Source organism: Canis lupus, chromosome 5, assembly GCF_011100685.1.
Source record: "Canis lupus familiaris isolate Mischka breed German Shepherd chromosome 5, alternate assembly UU_Cfam_GSD_1.0, whole genome shotgun sequence".
Classification (NCBI taxonomy): domain Eukaryota; kingdom Metazoa; phylum Chordata; class Mammalia; order Carnivora; family Canidae; genus Canis; species Canis lupus.
This window is the reverse complement of record NC_049226.1, coordinates 17,714,787-17,734,732: the sequence shown is the minus strand read 5'-3', so window position 1 is coordinate 17,734,732 and position 19,946 is coordinate 17,714,787. Positions and strand designations below refer to the sequence as shown.

Below are 19,946 nucleotides of genomic sequence, written 5' to 3'. Positions count from 1 at the left end.
TCGGTAATTGCAGACTTCGCCTGATTACTACCAGCTCGCAGCCAGGGAGCCGCGGGAGGCAAGGCCAAGGCTCAGTGAGGAGCCTGGGAGCAGCGAGAGCCTGGGGGGGTAGGGTTTCCTCCTCTGCTCTGGGGACCCAACTTGTGAAAAAAGCCTGGATTCACAAACTCAGTTCGTTCATTGGTCAGTATTGACCGGCTGCCGTGGGTTCTATAGAACATTCAAAGTAGAGCTGAATTTCATTTTTTGAAGGATAGGAGACGAGCCAACAAAGATGACTCTCGGGGCGCCTGGGCGGCTCAGTTGGTGAAGCGTCTGCCTTTGGCTCAGGTCATGATCTCAGGGTCCTGGGATCGAGTCCTGGGATCCGGCTGTCTGCTCAGCAGGGAGTCTGCTCCTCCCTCACCCTCTGCCCTTCCCCCCGTTTGTGCTCACCCTGTGTCAAATATATAGATAAAATCTTTAAAAAAAAAAAAGATGACTCTCCAGCTATCTCATCAGAAGACTCCCTGCTACCACACACACACACACACACACAAGCAGTCATGCACAGACACTCTCACCCTCACACACGCTTGGTTCTGAGCCCTCTATGTTAGACACTATAAATATCCAAGGCTCGGAATTAAACTTGAATTTGCACCTCGGGTGAAGGGATGCGGCTGTCCTCACTCTGGCTTCCCTGGCCCCTCTGCTGCTCAAGCCTGTAGCTGGCTGGGGAGGAAGAGAGCACAGGGTGAGGTGGGAGGACCTTTCTCAGTTAGGAGGTGGGTAAGGCCTCTGGGAGCCAGCTGGCTTACCATGAGGGGCAGGAGCAAAGGCAAAATAAAGGCCAGGCTGGGAGCCAGGGGCTGGGAGAGTGAGGACAGGACACCACACCCAACCTCAATGCAAATTCAGGGTTGGATCATGACCAGAGCAAGAACCCTGCTTAGCCTCCTATAGACATGACCAGGTCAAGCCCCATGAGCAGGAGCCGAAATGGCTGAGTAGGGGGATGACATGTAGGCAGTGGATGTTGCCGGATGTTAATACGGGCAAATCTGGAAAATGCAGTTCTCTGAGGCTAGCCTCTGACAGAGAATGAGTGAATCTTACCCCAGTGGATTATAATTTAAAGACCTCAAAGGGGCTCCTAGAAATAAGAAGCTTTAAGGATGATGCTGGAGAGAAATAGGTAGAATTTTCTCCCTGTTGGGTGGAGGTTAGTCTTGTGCAGAAATCGCCTCATCTAACTGCCTCTTGTATCTGGCCAGCACATGGGAACAGCATGACCCTGGGGGTTCTGAACTGCCCCGTCAACTGCTTAGACTTCCCCTTCCTCCCCTCTCTCCCTGGGCAGCCCTCCCTTCTCTGCAGACCTCACTGCTGCCTGCAGCGGCCTGGAACCCATCTCTTTCCTCGGCTTCCAAATCTGACATCGTCTCCAGGATCATTCTTGTGGTAGTAGGACCAGGAGCAGTTCCATTAAATAATAATGACAATGAATGAATGAATGACAATTTATTAGGTTCTTTGTACGTGCCAGGGCCCTGAGCTAAGTGCTTTAAAATGCCTTGTTTCATGTAATCCTTCGAATAATCTCATGAAGGATGATTTAATCTGTTTATGAGACTTTGCACGACTTGCCCAAGGTCTGGAGAGGACTGGGAAGCGGGGAAGGCTTAGTTCGGGCTCTTCCTTCTGAAGTCCCAAGGGTTTAGGGTAGCTTATCCCCCAACCCTCCAGTCCCACCTCTGGCCCGTGCTGGCCAGAGCCTACTTTCTTGGTCTTGGTGCAAAGTACTTCCTTCCCTTGGTCGGATAACCAAAAACCCACCACCAATGATCATATGTGGCTTTTGTCTGTTTCTTATGAAACTAATGAATACAGACTTTGGAGGAAGTGACTTTAATCCTTCAACCCCCCCTTGTTTTTATAGGGGAAAAAAAAAAATCTCAGAAAGTATGTTCTGCAAGGACACCAGAATGGGGCATGGGATTCTTTTGTGCAATTGGCCCCCAAGGCGAGAAGTCCCAGGTAGGAGCCTCTCTGGGGAGTCCCTCTCCAGGCTCCATGGCCTGTCCCCCGGGACCCAAGTTCCTTTAATACTTTTCTCCTCACTTCCCAGCCTCTCGCTCTGCTGGCCCTGCCCTGAGAGATCATGAGTCATCACTGGCTCAGAGCAGGTGAAGGCGGGGAGAGGCCGCCAAGCCGGGAACTTCCCCACAGCGCCCTCCTGTTCCCCCTGCGCTGGTTTTCCTAGTTCCCTTTGACAACGGTGGTTATTGCTTATTGAACAGTTGGTGCTGTTCTGATGTCTTACTGCTATCAACTCATTTCATGGTCACATTAATCTGTAGGGTATGTGTTGTGCCCATTTTGCTGATGAGCAAATGGTGGCACAGCAACATCAGTAAGTTGTCCAGGGACACAGCATGGAAGTGTCGGCGATAGGGCACGACCCTCCACAACCCTTGCACAGCTCAGACTCCTACTTCTTGGTACTGGATGCTGGGGACAGTTATACGTGACTTTTGTTTTCTTTTTTTCTTGGCAAGCTGGCCTAGGAAACTTTCTACTATGAATAGCAGCACTCTATATGCCAAGTTCCTAGGAGCTGACGTGCTAATGAGTAGAGCTGTGGCCTGCCTGCCTTTTTGTGTCCCCCTCAGACTTTGAACAAAAGACACGCTCCATGGGTGTTGGGTGGGTGGTTGATTGATTGAGTTTTTTTACCTGCGGGAAGCTCCACTGGCTTCCACAGCTGCTGAGGTCGGAAAAAGGAAGGAGGGGAGGAGGTGTGGCAGTCGGTGTGAATGGGTCCCCCATGGGGGCTGCGCCTTCCCGGAGTGCATGCCTGGCCTCCTCCTCAGGTAGGTATTCAAGGCAGACACTGTGGGTGGCTTGTGCCCCCACCTCTCTTTCCCAGTGGACACCCCGTTCCTCTCTGTGAGCCTGGGAAGCTGGCCGCCCTGGGAGTGCACCTCTAGGATGAGCTGAATTGGCCTTTACTCAAGGAAGATAATCCTTGGGGCCAGCTATGCTTGCTTCTCTCTGCTTCTCTAGGGCTGGGGCTGCCATGGGTGGGAGCCCCCATAGATCTCCTGGGCCCCCAGGCAGCAGGGGTAGAGCCAAGGAGGCTGGGCTCCTGGCCCCCAACCCTGGGAGGGAGGCCGGCCTATGTGCAGAGACACACCGGTTGTTTTTTTCCTTTTTTAAAAAGATTTTATTCATTTATTTGACAGAGAGAGAGCAGAAGCAGACGGAGCAATAAGCTGAGGGAGAGGGAGAAGCAGGCTCCCCACTGAGCAGGGAGCCCAATCTCAGGACCTTAAGATCATGACCTGAGCCAGAGGCAGATGCTCAACCACTGAGCCACCCAGGCGTCCCATAGGGTGGTCCTGACAGGCATCTGGGTTCCACCTCCAGCTTGGGGGTGAGGGGCAGGCCCTCCCCTGCTGCTACCTGTCCAGGTACCCCAACTACTAGAACTCCACCCCCGACCGCCTGCCGTGGGGCAAGCTGGGGAGACCAGGGGCAGAGCTGGGAGGAGGGGGAGGAAGATGTAATGCACCGAGCCGAGAGCACACTTGGGGAAATAAAAGATCTATTTTTTTTTTCGTTTGTTCTCAGCAAACATTTGTCATTTAATTTCTTCCTAATTACACAATTACGTAATTATGTAGTATTAGTAAAATAAAGCCTAAAGACGTTTGAGTAAAGAATTACTTAAGTAAATAATGTCTGACTGAAGTAATTATTTCCTGGGTTTTCTTTTTTAAAGTCGAAGTGGATGAAGTTTGTTCAGGCGTTGTTGTGGAGCTGAGTGCGGGTGGGGGCCGCACAGCCAGGGCTGCAGCATCGGGCTCCCCTCGGCCCCCTGGGCTTTAGTCCCTGGTACCCTGGCACCTTCCTCTCTCTCTAGATGGGACTCTGATGGCAGATTCCAGCTCTGTGATTGGCTGCATGGCTGGGGCCCTGGCTTCTGTTTGGAGCCTCCCTGGGCCTGCCAGAAGCCATAGTTCCTACCTTGGTCGGGGGACAGGACGAGGAAGAAGCTCAGGGCAGAAGTGGGTGCTCAGTTACCGAAGGCTGTGCCTTGGCCTCCCCAGCTTGGCGAGCAGCAGCAGCCACACAGGAGGCCACCGGGTCCACAGAGAGACTATGCCAGCTGTCGGATGAAGGACGAGGTCCCAGGACCTGCGTGGTGACGTGGTCGCAGACGTGGAGGCAGTGTTTCAGGCTGCAAAGCAACCTGGAGACCTGACGTGGGCAGGCCCTGGAGTCAGGCCACTGTTGTCCTGGGTGTTTTCTTCTTGGTCTGGAGGGTGCAGAGAAGACAGACATATTCAGGGTTGGCCTTCAGCTCTCCAAAGCCCCCAGGGGCCCGAGCAAGTTCTTTGGTGGACTTGGACCTGGTAGTGTGCTGGAGCAGTGAGGAACCAGTCCTCCTGGAAGAGCTGTCCTGGCCTGGGATTAAGGGTGCCACCCTGCCTCCTGGATGCTGGCCCAGCCCAACCCGGGAGGACAAGAGGCCAGCTCTCAAGCACAGGAACCCACTTGGAATGTGATGATGGAATGACCCAGCACCTTCTGGAATCAGGCCAACCTGTGCCCCCTAAATCACTCTCCTATTCCCATCCTGCCAGAGCTTGCTCACCCTTCAGAGATTCCTTCATTCCATTGATCCTGAAGGCCCTGGACAGGGTAAGTCCTTGACTTCTCAGCTTTTTCCTTAGGGCAGTAGAACCAATATATTCCTCCCCCGGAGCCATTTTGAGTTTCCTGAGGCCTCGTGGTTGCTGCTAAATCCCTCCAAGGCTGAGATACAAGCCCAGAATCCTCAGTATCCACAGAGGTGGTGCGTGTCAGTGAGGGCTGACACCAGCTTGGAAATGCAGCAGGTAAGGATGACTCAGTCTTCTCAAGGGGCCGTGGCTTTGGGCCTTTGATGGGCAGCTCACCTAGACCAGCATCCTGTGGGAAGAGGACAGACACCACAGAAGCTTCTGGAAACTGACTGGAGCCACCAGGACAGAACTGGAAACGATTGCTGACACAATCTTTCAAAAGCCAGTTAAAAACATCAGCTTTTCTTGAGTGCTTTATCTGTTCCCCAAGCAGCAAAACTTTGGCAATATTTAGTAAAATTGAAGATACATTTCCCTGCAATCCAGCAACTCTACTCCAGGCATATGTTTGGGAGAAATGCATATAAGTGCATAAAGAGACATATACCAGAGGAATCATAGCAGCATTGTTTATAATAGCAAAAAAAAAAAAAAAAAAAAAGAAGAAGAAGAAAAAAGAGAAGAGGAAACAACCTAAATTTCCACCAACGGGAAAATGAATACGTTGTAGAATATTCATCCAATGGAATTCTTTCCAGTAATAAAAGTAAATGAAGTAGAGCTACATGTATCAACATGGGTGATCCTATAAAACACCATGGAGCTAAAAAAGCAAGTTCCAGAAGAATATATATGCTGTGATACCACTTATACAAGCTGTAAACTATGCAAAACCATACTATGTACTGTTTATGAATAATACATAGGAATATAAACACCAAATTCAAGATGGTCAAATGCAAGACAGTAGGAATACAGGGTAGGAAGGGGGGTTTCAAGGGAGGGGATGCACTACATGGGTATCCAACTATGTTGATCATGTTTTATTTATTAGGCTAGGAGGTAGGCACAAGGGTATTTATCATACTATCCTTTAAATTTTTTGAATGCTTGAAATATTTTAAGAAATGTTTTACTACAAAATAAAAATGTGAAAATCCAAACAACAACCAAAGATCCTGTGGGCTCTCCCCCAGAAATGCCGGAATGTGGGGTGTGTGTGTGTGTGTGACGGCAGAGGTGGGGGTGACAGTTGGGGTAAGGGGTGGTGGAGAAGACCTCAAATAGAATAGGCCACAACTGGCTCCTGGGAAGTTTTCTGGGTTGAATACTTATTCAGTAAAGTTCTTCTCTTCATGCAATATTTGCCTACGTAACAAGCTAAATATTCATTGAGTAATTAGCCAGTTCAAATTTGTGGTATGAAAAGACAATTCCTTCTAATTATAGGGATGTCAGTTAAAAGATGCCACACTAGGATGCCATTCACTGCCAAGAGAGCCTTAATAAAATTCTCGCTGTGATTTAGATTCAAAAAGGTAAAAAAAAAAAAAAAAAAAAAAAGGACACCATTATTTTTGATAATTAAATATTTACCGGAGCTGAGAAAGTAAGTCACACTAATGTTTCAGGCTAATCAAAAGCTCTTTTTAAAAAAAGTCCCAGTAAAGATATTGTTGCTCTCACAGCTTTGCCGCCGGGTTCTAAGATTTCTGGGCTAAGACCACGGCCAGCTTTCCTGGAGAATCCGCAGCAGGGCTCCGACTTCCTTGCACAGTCCTTTGTGTCATGACTGCAGATCTGTGTCTTTTATAGGGGGCAAAGGGGAGGAGGGATGAGGAGGAAGGGTATGTCATCGGGAACCCAGTTCTCTCTGGAAGGGAAGCTCAGTAACCGCATAACTACTGTGTTAGCTCGTGTGGTGGAAGCTGTGCCCTGACTTGAGATCCAGCTCCCATGCTCCCCAGCTGTGAGATGTTGGGTGAGTTACTTACCTTCTCTCAGTCTCAATCTTGCTTCTGTAAAATGGGGATATTGCATAACGGCCTTACAGAACTGTGGGGAAGATCCAATGAGGTAACAGCTGTGGAAATGATTGGCATGTTGTAAGGTGCCGCACAAATAGAACGCATTATGCAAAATAAAATACCACTATAGATGGCAGTGATATGTGCCGGGAATGGGGAGATAAGGGAAGTGAAACCCATCCCTTCTTAGAGTAGATTCATGGATGTTGTCGACATCTGAGACCTGCCACCCCTTCCTCTGCAGGCAGCGGCCAGCGTGGGAGCCACACTGTCACCCCTCAGCTCCTGGCCTTTCTTAGGTCGTCGTGTGGCCATGACCACAGCTGTTTGGTCCAAGGATAAGGCTCGGCCAATCTGAGTACTTTCCATGAATTTTGCCAAGAACTGAGGAAGCTAGGCAGACCATCTCTGCTTAAAGATGCTCTAAATGGGGAGCATCCTAACTGCAGTGTAGCTGTTGAGATTAGACTTTGCTGCATTTACCTGAACCCCCTTCCCCCCTCCCATGCCACAGGGAAACAAAACTAAACAACAAAAAAGTTATTAAATAAAACAAACATATGTGTCCCTCTTATGTAAAGAAGTCCCAGAAGTAGGCAGTGCAGGGCCAGCCAGAGAGCTCCGAGGTCAGTCTCCCATCTGGATCAGACTCCTTGGATGGAGTCAGGGTCTCCATCCTCAGCGCAGTGCCCCCGCCCCCCCAGTCATCTCCGTCTCCCCTGCCAATAAAGGTGCAGGGGTTTTAGTGAACTTATTTGCATGCCAGGCAGTAAGAAGGATTCAAGGGAGGAAAAAATAAACAACAACAAAAACAATCAAAAACCCTGCCCCTGGGTTTTCAGGACTAACTCTTCTGCTTACCTCTCATTGGCCAGAACTTAGTCACATGGCCAAGCCTAGCTGCAAAGATCGCTGGGAAATGTAGTCTTTTAGCCGGGGACCGACGCTGCCCAATAAAACCGTAGTTCTGTCACTAAGGAAGAAAGGGAGAAAGGATGTTGGGCGAGGCTACTCCTAATCTCTGCCGCGGGGAGCAATTCCCGCAAAGGGACCAAGTTGTTCTGTTGTAGCATCTCAGCATTTCCCACGGTTTGATTAGTCAGTCTTAGCTCTGATTATAGGAAATATTCAGGATCCTTTTAATAAATTCCTTCTTTTCTTTTATTAAAAAAGTGTCAGTCACAATTGTAAGGGTCCTGATATTCCTGTCCTCCAAGACTCCTTTACAGCTCCTGGTGACACGCGATTTGGGAAATGGAGGACTTTACTGGTATTCAGAGTTTCTTTCTTTCTTTCTTTCTTTCTTTCTTTTTCTTCTTTCTTTCTTTCTTTCTTTCTTTCTTTCTTTCTTTCTTTCTTTCTTTCTTTCTTTTTCTTCTTTTTTTCTGTCTTTTTCCTTCTTTCCTTCTTCTTTCTTTCTTTCTTTCTTTCTTTCTTCTTCTTTTTTTCTGTCTTTTTCCTTCTTTCCTTCTTCCTTCCTTCCTTTCTTTCTTTCTTTCTTTCTTTCTTTCTTTCTTTCTTTCTTCTTTTTTCTTTCTTCTTTCTTCTTTCTCTTTTTTTTCAGAGCCCTCAGGACGCTGGCAGTGTCACACTAGACCTGGTAGGGAGGGGCACTAGCAGACCTCGGACTCCTGTCTGGGGTCATTTGCCTAACGTGGTGGTGCTTTGTCCTTTGCCTTAAGAGCTGCTCCCTGCTTCCATAGGTCCTTAATCCAAGACTCTGTGGCTCTCCCCTTGGCTCTGAGTCCCAGAACATTGCAGACAACTTGGAATTGTTTCTGCTTCCTCGTTCCTTCCAATGTTGTCTCAAATCCCTGTTGTCTCCCTTCTTGGCTCAGAAGTGCTTGGACGGAACTGGAGCTCCAGTGACTCAAGCTATAAACTGCTTCCTCTCCACCCGCCTGGCAGAGGCCCAGGAGAGGCCTCTAAGAAGTTTTCTGTCTGCCTGATGGTGCCAGGGATCAGCACACCCTTAACTTGGCAAAAAGCAAGGTGGGAATACGGGGGGAGGCTTCCCTTGGCATGTCTCTGGAGAGTCACTTATACCACAGCTCTGGTGACATCTAGCCTGAGGGCTCAGTTGACTTTGAAAGAGCCTGGAGGCAGGTTTTGGGAGGATAGCTAGGCATTCTGTATGTTATTTTTTCAAACCCAACAACTAACTTGAAGCAGAGCCCACCTCCTCCCACCCCTACACCCCATCTCAGGGAGGCTGGAGGTGGAGCTCAGAGCTGATCACGGGATTTGCAAGGGCAGGTCATTGTGGTTAGTTGATGGACATTTGAGAATGCATTTTGTGCTGAGTCGATGGGTAAAAAATACTTCTCTATGAGCTGATTTTATTGCTGCAATGAACCTCATCTCTGTGAGTCAGAAGGTCATCCTCTGTAGCAATCATGTGACTGGGAATCAGAGAAAAGAGGAATAGACAGGCCTCCACAGAAGTAATTTTATATGCCTCTTCCACTATTCCATTAAACCCAATTGCCTAGTAGCTAACCATTTTTGAGCATTCACTACCCGCAAGTACTGTGTTAAGAGCATCATTTTATGTAATCTTCCCAACAACCCTCTAACTCAGTAATGCTTAACAGTCCAGTTTAGCAGATGGGAAGACTGAGGCCCAGAGTCATTCATGAAGTAGACAGAGCCCGGATACAACTTTAGTGTTGGTTTGATTGCCACACCCGTCCTACTCGACAAGCTCTACCACCATCTGCAATGTTTACTGGGGGTTCAGGGTACAACCCCGAGTTGCTGGTTTCTAGATGCCAGCCCCTTCTCAAGGTTGCCATACCCATCTCCTGGGAAACCCATTTCATGCTTCCCTTACTGTGAAGTTCCAGAAGCACGTTATCACCACCCAGAGCTAACACTGAGCAATTCAATGGAAATATAATGGGAGCCACCTATGCATTTTACATTTTTTAGTAGGCACATTAAAAAAAGAAGAAAAAAAGAACAGGCACCACTGTAACTCATGCTGTTTGCATGAAATATTTAAATAATCACATTATAGTGGTAGATAGGTACGCAGGAAACAAAATCCTTCAAACTGGATCAATCCATTGACTCCTACGTGATCCGTGATGTGTCCTTAATACTAGAAATGATTCATTTTTCCAATACTCATGCCACAGTACAACAATAATATCTTATGGAACACCATGGCTAAAGCGAAGTGTGGTTCAATCAAAAAAATAAAGGTGTATCTAATGCAGAAATTCTTTACATTGCTTCTGCTTTTTAATTTAAATTAAATAATATTTTAAACATTCAGTTCCTTGGCAGCATTGGCCACGTATTCAGTGCTTGATAGCTGCATGTGGCTGCTTCAGATGGCACAGGCCTAGCAAGTCACTAAAATTCCTCATCCTGGGCAAGGAGAAGAATAAATCCCTCTGGAAGGAGATCTCTGTACAGAAGAGAAGTAGAGGCTGGAATGGCATAGGGGTCCAAGGGAAAGGAAAACCACCATCAAGTTTGGAAACAGAATAATATAATGGGAATGGTGCTTTAATGAGATTAATCTGGAAGCATTGAGCAGAATGGGCTGTGGGGGAACAGATTAGAGGCAGGAAGATGACGGGGAGGGGAAGTGGTGAAGCCACGAACACGAGAGTAGCCAGAAAAGGAAAACAATATGTCTGAGAAACACGGAGAGTGACCATGAGTCAGTGGTTGGCTGCATAAGGGGAACCAAGGGAGAGGCGAGAGTTGGAAGGGCCTGAGATTTTAGCCTCAGACAATAGAAAATGATAATATCACTGACGAAACAGGGAAGTGAGGAGGGGAAGCGAACTGTGGTTGGGGGGGGGGCGGCTAAGGGGGAGCCTACCGTGAGCTCAGTTTTGCTCCTCCTGCATCTGAGGTGAGCTCTTCAGAGGTCTCCCTCCTTGACTCTCCTCTTCCTTCCTTCTCTGTCTTTCCTTTCTTTCTTCCCATTTTTTTTTGCCTCGCTTCCCCATCCCGTTCTTCTCCTGAGGTAGATGGAGCACCTGCCATGTGCTGGAGGCCAGTGGGTTTACCAGGCACTTCCCAGGCCTGGGGAGGAATCATTGAGAAGGGGGAGTGGGTGCTCCTTCATCCAAGACAACAAAATAAATGTTGTCTCTCAAACAGCCCCTTTTGCCACTGCTGGGCATAACCATGGGCATTTGGCCTGGTGTCTGGAGTGCAGGGGGAAGCATGAAATGAGGATAAAAATCATTCGTGTTTCCTAGTGTGGGTCAGGTACACATCTTGACATTTATGAAGAGCGTTATTATTTCCCAGCAGACAGGTGTGGGAAATGAGGCATAGAGCCATGACGCGACTTACCTAAGGACACACCACTGAGACGTGGTGGGACAGGATTTCACTCCTACAGGGTGTGTGGGATACCCACTGCGAGCTAGTTGGGTGAAAAGGCCAGTCCCCTTCCCTGTGTTGTGGGCTGGTGTTCGTGTCCTCTGCAGGATCCATCTGTTGAAGCTCTCTACCCACCCCCTAGTGTGATGCTCTTTAGAGGAGGGAAGTTTCGATGAGGTCAGAAGGGTGAGACCCTCCTGATGGGATCAGTGCCCTTGTGAGAAGAGAGAGACTGAGAGATCTTGCCCTCTCCACCACAGGCACCCGGAAAAGGCCCTGTGACCGCACAGCAAGGAGGTGGCCATCTCGCCTATGCCAGGAGGTGGGTTCTCACTAGGAACTGAACCTGCCCACACTTTGATCTTGGACTCCCAGTCTCCAAATCTATGAGAAAGTAATGTCTGTTGGTTAAGCCCCCCATTTTGTTAAAGCAGCCTGAGCGGACCAAGACATCCCACATCAGGGGTGCATCGCCTCTCCAGAGCTTTCTGAAGGGGAAGCTCTTCACAGAGTGCGTGGCCCCCATGATGCCTCTGCATGGCTTTTCCTTCCACAGGTGGGGTTGGTGGCCAGCAGGCCAGGGAGCTTGTGTGGGGAGCAAAGGACTGATGCCCCTCTTTCTAGGGGAGGGAGATGCAAGATGGGATGGGGTTAGGGGGATATACTCCTCAAGTAGCTTTTCTCATTGTTCATCAAGTGACTGTTCCCAGGGATCTGTTTTTCTGCTCTAAATGCTATGTTTTGATGGTGTTGTTCTAATATAGTCACCCACCTTCAAATACACACCAAGAAAAAAAAAAAAAAAAGACCTTCAAATGAAATAGGAGCTGAGGGAAGCAATGGAGGGAGGAGAAGATGGGAAATATTGCGCTGCTCCTGTACAGCAGCTCAAGGGATTTACTCTGGGCTTTCAGAGCCAAGTGAATATTGCTTATTCATGTGCAATCTAATCCTCCACACGGCCCAGAGGCTGAGGGCAGCAGGGATGACCTGGATGCAGAGGGGCGAGGAGGGGCTGGTGGATCTGTCCCTGAACATGAGCACTGTGGGTCGGAACAGGTGTTGCGTGCTCTGGGAGGGCCAGGGTTGGAAGAAGTCGTCCCTTGCATGGCTTGCATGGGTGCAGGGGTGATGTCAGAAGGAAGTATGGGCTGGAGGTGGGATTGGTGATCAGATACAGGTTCCGAGGGACTGGTGCAGTGTGTGGCTCCAATGTCCAGGGGGATGGAATTGCCAGGCACCCCGCAACAGTGCCCCCCCACCAAGGACAGCGGAACCACAGATTGATGCACACTCCCAGGCAGAGAATGTCTTAATAACCCACTCAGTGGGTGATGGATCATCAGAGGAGGAGCAGCAGAGCTACGGCTTGGCCACCCCGAAGCTCTGACTTGATAACATGTGATAATTCACTTAGGGGCCCCAGGAAGAAGATTTCCCAACTGTGGCTAACCAGTGTTGAAGACCTGAAAACAGCCACTTGGGACTGCTTTTATGTTCAGCTGTCGGCTTAGAAGCAAATGTCTAAGAGAACCTGGACACGGATCAAACAAATGTGCTGGGAACCGCATGCAATGCACAGATCTGCTATTATACCCTGCTGAGGGCCTGTGTGCCCGGCCTGCTCCCCTCCAGCCACCCGGGAAGAGGGAATCAGAGCAGGGAGGATCTCTCTGAAATATTTGATAGGGCTCCTCCTGCATCTGGCCTGGGTCTGGGGGACAGTTCTAACATAGAGACATCATGAGCGGTAGGCAGTCATCTTTGTAGTGACTTGAGTGGATAAGGTAAAAGTGGCCCTTTCTTGACCAGTGGAAACAAAAGGGCAGAGGCCTGCTCTCTGGCCACAGGGGCCTTTGACAGTCTAGGTGTGGGGAGCCAGGGTACCCGCACCAGAGACCCCTGTTTTCCATGGGGAAAGGAAGGGATCCCTAGAGCCGCCACACAGAAGAAAAGAAGAGAAGACATCTTGCCAATCCATCCATCTGTCCTTCCTTTTCTCTGCCTCCTGCCAACAAAATAACCTACAGTAGTCTTGTTGAAACCAAACACTGAGTTCACTTGGTGGTGGGGGTGGGATAGGGCTGGGATCCTGTGGAATCCTTTAACAGCACAAGTATAAGAAGAAGAATAGGAACACCAGCAGATGCCATTATGTCTGCCATGCACCAGGCATTGTGCTAAATGCTTTGGGAACAGTCACCTCCTCCTCCGTGAGCTCCTAGTGTTGACATAGACCTCCTCTGACTCACTAATACTTGTAACCACATTCCCTTGGACTGAAGTATCTGGGGACTCTTGCCAAAAATGAACCCAGGTGATCTCTGAGCAGGTGTGTTACCTTGGGTTGGCTTCAGATGAATTATTACTCTGTTGCTACCATTATTAGCTGGCTCATGGCAGGTGGGGAAGAGAAAGCAGTAAAACAACTGAACAAGGTGAAAGGTGACAAGATACCTGACCAAGAGTTTCGGTACCGCAGCCACACCATGTAGTTCATAAACAGTAGCTTGTCCTGATGGAGGTTTTCTAGGGTGGCAGAAGGACAAAAGGGAGGTAAAACGTCTCAGCTTCCACTTTACATATGGAACAGCTGAGGGTGAGAGGGATAGAGTGGTTGTTCCAGAGTCGTGTAGCAAATGAGTTACAGAGTCAAGATTTGGACCCATGTCCACCTGCCACCACAGCCATGCACGTCTCCTGCTAGACCAAATCCTAACTCAGAAGACGGCATCCACAACATCCAGACCAACAGAGTCCACACTTTATGAGAGATATTGCATTGGGGATGAGTAAGAATAGGAAAGGGGTTTATTGCTGTAATGGAAAGCACCTTTAGAGTTTTGGAGGGTCACTTCCTAAACCAGGTGCTCTTGTCTTTGGATAAAAGTTATAGCTAGGGCAGCCCTGGTGGCTCAGCGGTTTAGCGCCACCTTCAGCCTGGGGTGTGATCCTGGAGACCTGGGATCGAGTCCCAAGTTGGGTTCCCTGCATGGACCCTACTTCTCTCTCTCTCTCTCTCTCTGCCATGAATAAATAAATAAAATCTTAAAAAAAAAGTTATAGCTATAGCCTCTCAGAGGTAGAAGGGATGCTGGAGGAGATGCCTGATTTCATCCTCTCTTTCTATAGAAGGAAAAGAGGCCCAGACAGAGGAACAGGGTTGTTCAAGGTCACACAGCTAGTAGAAGACATGGTTGAGTCTAGAATTGAGTTTTGACTCTTAGCCTATGCCCCTCCACTGTTTCATGAACATTCTTACATCTTTGGGTTCTTCCCACCATGAAGGACACATGGCAACTCACCCTAGTCTTACTTAGTCTAAAGATGAAACTTTCACGACATATTTTTCTACTCACTCCCTACCTCATCCCCTCCTCCCACCCAGCTAACTGGACAGATGGTTTAGAATCAGCACAATCTACCTGAGGCCAGGAAGGGGGCACCCATTTTCTCAATGCTTAGATTGGGAAGATATTGGTGTTGGTTTTAAAGAAACGTATCCTAAAGATTTACATAAAAGTCTAGTAACAAAGATAGTGTGCTACAGATGAAAAGGTAGACCAGATACACCACCCACCTGAACATAGTACAGGCTAGAATCAGGCCCCCACACATATTGGGCCACCTATTTATGATAAAGAGAACTCTGTAGTATTGTGGGGGAAAGGATGATCTTTTTCCATTAAGTGGTGCTATGTAAACTGGATATCTTTATTGGGAAAAAAAAAAGAAATTTTAATCCCTGACTTATGCCAAACAGATACATTTTAGTTTCAAATGAAAAAGGCAAAGTGATAAAAGCTTTTAGAAAAAAGAACTCAAACCATTGGAAGATATCTTCAGGACCCAGGCTAGATAAGATTTCTTAGGACATAAAAACCCTAAGCATAAGGGGAAAACATTGATTAATTGAACTACATTAAAATTAATTACTTCAATTAATCAAAAACACAAGTTAAGAAAGCAAAAGGGCAAGCCACAGAGTTGGAGAAGATATTTGCAAAACATATATCCATCAAAGGACTTACATCCGGAATATGTGGAGAGCCGTACAAATCAATCAGAAAAAGGCAGACAATTCAATAAGAAAATGGGCAAAAGACTTGAAATGGCCTTTCTCCAAAGAATATCTCCAAGATCTCCAAGCCATTTGGGTGGCTCAGCGGTTGAGCGTCTACCTTTGGTTCAGGTTGTGATCCTGGAGTCTTGGGATTGAGTCCTGCATCAGGCTCCCCATGGGGAGCCTACTTCTCCCTCTGCCTACGTCTCTGCTCTGCCTCTCTCTCTCTCTCTCTCTCTCTCTGTGTCTCATGAATAAATAAAATCTTAAAAAAAAAAAAAAAAGAAGATCTTCCAGGGACCAATAAACATATAAAAAGGTGTTCAACTCTGGTAATCAGGGGCACATCCATTCAAATCACAGTGAAATATCACCACATTTTCAGCAGAATGGTGAGAATAAAACGGACAATACCAAGTATTGGGGAGGATGGGGAGCATTCAGAACTGTCAAACGCTACTGGTAGGAGAGTGAATTGAAACAACCACTTGGGAAGAGTTTGGCAGTACTCACATACGGATGTCATGGCTAGCTTAGACGTGTGTGCATTTACCAAAAGACACACACGTGATGTCCCGAACAGCACGTTAGTTAGGAGCTAAGTGCTGAAACCCATCCAGCTAGCTATCAACAATGGAATGGACAAATAAACCGAGTATATGCACACTCTGGGGGTACTACATAGACGGGAGAGAATGAATGGGAGCCAATGAGAGGCATGAATGCATCTCACAAATACAATGGTGAAGAAAAGAAACCAGACCCAAGAGAGGACCTGCCGTATGATGCCATTTACATGAGAGTCAGAGCCGGTAACGCTAGCCTACAGTGTGACAAGTCAGGTTGGTGGTCACCCCTACCGGGGATAGTGAGTAGGGAGCGGTTGGATGGGGAGCCTCTAGGGGAGGTGGGAGTAGAAACGTTCTGCTCCTTGGTCTAGTTTGCAAACACATGGATGTGTGCATTTGGCGAAGAGGCACTGTTAAACTACAACCAAACATCTTCAGTTTTTTTTTTTTTCCCTCTTCTAAAGTGGAGAAAAGCGAGGAGGGAGAGAAGCCACGTCTGTCTGTACATGGTTCAGGCCTGCCACCATGCCGGGCTGTCAGGTGAGAACCCAGGTAATCCTCCCAACCCCCCTAGGACGTGGTGGAACGTCGGTTTTGCAGATGGGAACACAGAGACACAGAGAGAGGAATTGTCCAAGGCCATGCCATTAGCAAGTGCTAGCACCACATTTCACTTAGGCTTGGCATCCGCGTTTGTCCGGAGCTCCTTCTTCTTTCCTCTGCATGGTGGTGCTTTCAGGGAACGAGCACTCGTGTTGGAGCCCGGGAGTCTGGATTTGAATCCTAGCGGTCACTCCCCTAGTGTATGACCTTGGGAGAAACCACCCAATTTGGCCGGTTCCTGATGTTCCCATCTGGGGTTTGGGGAGCTGGGGCTGGGGAGGGGTTGGTAGGGGGAGAAGGTGATGCTGGTGCAGGGCGGTGGTGGTGATCACAAAAGCACTAAGGGAGCCCAGGACCAAGCAGGTGCAGAGTACATGCTGCTTCGCCTAGAGCCGGGCTGGGCATTCCTGCCCTTCCCAGCAGGGCTGTGGAGCTGCAAGCAAAATCCGCCAGGCCCCTCTCCCTGGTGTCACTGTTCTAGTGAAATCAGACGAAAATGATCATCAAGAGCAAGTTTGGTGGAAGAAAGGAGCAATGTTCAGCCTGAGGGCGTGCGTGAAAAGTGGGCAAAAGGCTCTGCTTTGGTGTTGGGGGAGTTTACAGGCGGAACTTATGTAAACACGTTTTCCATTTACTGTTCTGACACCAGCTGGCAGAGCTGAGGCCATTTTCTCCCCTTGAGTTCTCTCCTTGAAGGAGAGGGTGGGACCGTGGAGAAAGAACCCCCCAAACCCACTAGAATCACTTTCTTAAACACAGGGGATCCAGCAACCTCCTTCCACGGCAGAAATGAGTTCAATTTTTTTTTTCAAATTTTTTTTTAAGTCCTCTAAGAATAGTCAGGAAAATGGATGGAAGGTAAATAGCAGCTGTATTTGCTCAACATTATGTCACCTGTCCCCAGGTTTCCTGTGTCTGCTGAGGAATTGGGGGCTTTGGGGTGGGCGGGGGTGGGGACGTGAGTTTAGGTGGTGCCCTTCAGGGCAGGACATGCAGATGGGATTTTATATGAACTTATTATGGTCATGGTCACGTTCTATACGTGAGGCACATGAAAAGAGGTGCCAGTTTCTCGCCTGGCCAAGGTGAACGTGGAAGAGCCGTCCTTCACGTCCACGGCTGAAAACCGGCTCTTCTCCTTGTAAAGGCTCGGACATCACGATGGGGCGGGTGGAGGCAGGTGAGGGCAGGTGAGGTTTAGCAGGGGGGCCTGCGGGGCCCTGAGTCGGAAGCCAGCCCACTGCCTGACTGCCCCCACCCCACCCCCACCCCCCCGAAGCTCACCAAAGTCTTCATTTCTCTGTTGCTAAATTGCACACATTGATCTGATGTGTACAAAGTTGCAAAGCAAGTTGGCAGGAGCACTGGAGTGTATCAGGTCTACTAGGGAATAAATATACTTGGGTTTTTAGTTTAAATGTGTTGAGAGTGAGGGAATGGCTTGACAGCCACGGGGAGCCCAGGCGTCTGTTCCCCACCAAACAAGTCCCTTTGTAAGTTGGGGCCTGTCAGTCAACACTGCCCCATGGGTACTTGCCCCTGGGGACAGATGTCCCGGCCCACGCTGCTGGCCTGCCACTGTGCAGAAGTGTGAGCAGGGAGGAGGCCGAGGTGGTTGGCCGTTGGGAAGGCAGGCTTTGAAACACTGCTTTGACCTCTCCCCAATGGAGGTCTGATCCCCAGTGCGTGAGCCTTTCCAAGGGAGAAGGGGAGGGGCGTGTGGGCCTCAGGACAGACCCCGGCCCCAGCTCCGGGCTCTTCACCCCACAGCAACCTGGGGACGGCCCGTCTGCCCTGCTACCTTTTCTAATATTAATATCTTGATTAATTCTAGACCAACTGTTCTTTTTTTTTTTTTTTTCCTTCTTATTTCCTAGGCTTTGCCAACCACCTACTCCTCTCGGAGAGTGACTTTGATTGAAGTTTGAAGTTTTCAGGTTCAGCTGTTTTCTAGTTACTTGTTATTAGAAAATGTAGCAATTTCCCCCCAGTAAAGAGGAAAGAGCCCTTCCTCCCTCCCCTCTTCTTCTCCCCCTCCCCCTGGCACCCCCCCCCCCACATTTCCTGGTGTGTCATCACTTAAAAAAGGCCTGCGTGATATAGTTATTCATTCTTCTCCATCCTTCTCTCCCCTCGATCTTGGGCTGAGGCCAAAACTTGGGGGAAACAAAGAAGCGGTCATCCGAATAGTCTCCTTCCAAGCCTGAGTGTTTTATTTGTGTGACCGTGGCCCTCCAGGGTGGGGGGGGCACTAGTGGGGAGGTAAGGGGTCGCCGGGGGTGCGCTCAGCCGCCTCCGCTGCACGGGCCGCCCCGTAACCCGTGGCCCCGCACCGAGTGGCCATGAAAGGCCCCCTTGTGCTGGAAGCAGTCCGTCCAGAGGGAGCCTCCTTGGAAGGTAATTGCCTCCTCCCAGGGTCGGCCTGGCTGAAATTTATAGCTTTGCTCAATACGGCGATTGTGTGGCTCCTCGGGCAGCCACGGGGGTGGATTAGTGCCGGGGCACCGGGAGCCCAGGCAGGGCTGGCCCCCAGCCAGAGAGGTCAATGCCCGCCTCCCCCACCCCAGCTCCCACCTTCCAGGCTGTGCCTGGTTTCTGAAGGAGGCTCCAGCGACCTGCACATGCTGGGAAGCTCGGCTCTGGAGGCTGCTCCAGAGATGAGGAGGCCTCAAAGGGAGCACTTGCCTAGAAGGGATGGGTGCAACATGCTGTTCGCTGGAAGAGAGCGGGGTGCTCTCTCCCAGATCAGCTCCACATCACGGAGAGGCCAAGCCAGAGGTTATTCCCAACCTACTGATACCGGGGCTCTCTGCTGCTGATTTATTTTACTGCCATTCACACACACACACACACACACACATACACACACGCCAGCAACTCAAAGGCATAATGAAAAAATGATTGGTTTCAGAAAGCTGGGGAGGTCAGAACACAGGCCCGAAGCCTGGAGTTTGCCTGCAGGGTGCACAGAAGCCCAGGTGACCACCACCCCCCCCACCCCGACTGTTGCCCGGCCTTCCTCCTTCCTCCACCATCGCTCTGGTCTTCTGAGAGCAGAGCTGAAGCCACCAGGTGCTGCCTGGAGCAGGCAGCTGAAAGCCTGGTGGCTGGGGCTGGGCTGGGGGAGGTGAGGTGCTGGGGAAGGTGAGGTGCGGGCCCAGGACTGCCACAGGCTTGGGTGGGAGGCCCAGGGAAGGAGCGCTGGCGGGGGGGAGGGAGACAAGGTCCGAGGCTGACCCCCAGAGGGGAAGACTCACTTTAGGTGTAGGGAAGGATGGAAGGCCCCATCCCAGCTCCAGGGGGCCTGCCTCAGAGTGGCCCCCTTGCATGGGGGTGGGGAGAGGCCCCCAGAGGGAGCCCAACCAGTTCAGAGGAGCTCTGGGGGCCCAGAGCTGGCAGGAGCTCAGCCCCTGGTAGGTCTTGCCATTATCAACACATATTTGTCTCCGGACACAATGAGGCTCAAATTAACCAGTCCTGTCTCAAAATTAAAAAGGAAAAACTATAAGCGTTCCCACCGATTCCTGAGTTCTGCTCCGAGCGGCTCAGCTCCCCCAAGGGAAAGTCACAGGGCATTCCCGTCTGGGGGTTCAGGCAGAGGTGGCCTGTACTTGTAAATGCTGTTTCCTGTGGCTGATTTGGGTGTTGTAAGGGGTATATTTGTTAAATTCTAGTCGATTTCCAAGGGGCCCTGTGTTTACTCCATTAGGAAACCAGATAG

General features: G+C 49.5%; 2 protein-coding genes across 3 annotated transcripts in view; one reads left to right on the top strand and one right to left on the bottom strand.

The window, feature by feature from the left end:
• The window catches only part of LOC119876283, a 56,629-nt gene that overhangs the window by 30,819 nt on the left and 5,864 nt on the right, over positions 1-19,946 (top strand). Inside the window, exons 2-3 of the mRNA XM_038535572.1 lie at positions 11,251-11,312; positions 16,087-16,174. Of these exons, the coding sequence (XP_038391500.1) occupies positions 11,251-11,312; positions 16,087-16,174 (150 nt within the window). The remainder of the gene's footprint in view (positions 1-11,250; positions 11,313-16,086; positions 16,175-19,946) is intronic.
• On the bottom strand, positions 3,037-7,974 carry LOC106558795. 2 transcript variants are annotated; one of them, XR_005359251.1, is made up of 4 exons: positions 7,502-7,974; positions 6,608-6,696; positions 4,643-4,959; positions 3,226-4,303 (listed from the first exon to the last, which is right to left on the bottom strand). XR_005359251.1 is itself a non-coding variant. In XM_038536064.1 (2 exons), the coding sequence occupies exons 1-2, from the start codon at positions 5,350-5,352 to the stop codon at positions 4,042-4,044; spliced, it is 972 nt and encodes a 323-aa protein (XP_038391992.1). In that variant the 5' UTR covers positions 5,353-6,100; the 3' UTR covers positions 3,037-4,041. The 2 variants fall into 2 exon arrangements, 1 of the variants encoding a protein (XP_038391992.1); XM_038536064.1 differs by lacking the exons at positions 6,608-6,696; positions 7,502-7,974 and having other exon boundaries at positions 3,037-4,303; positions 4,643-6,100.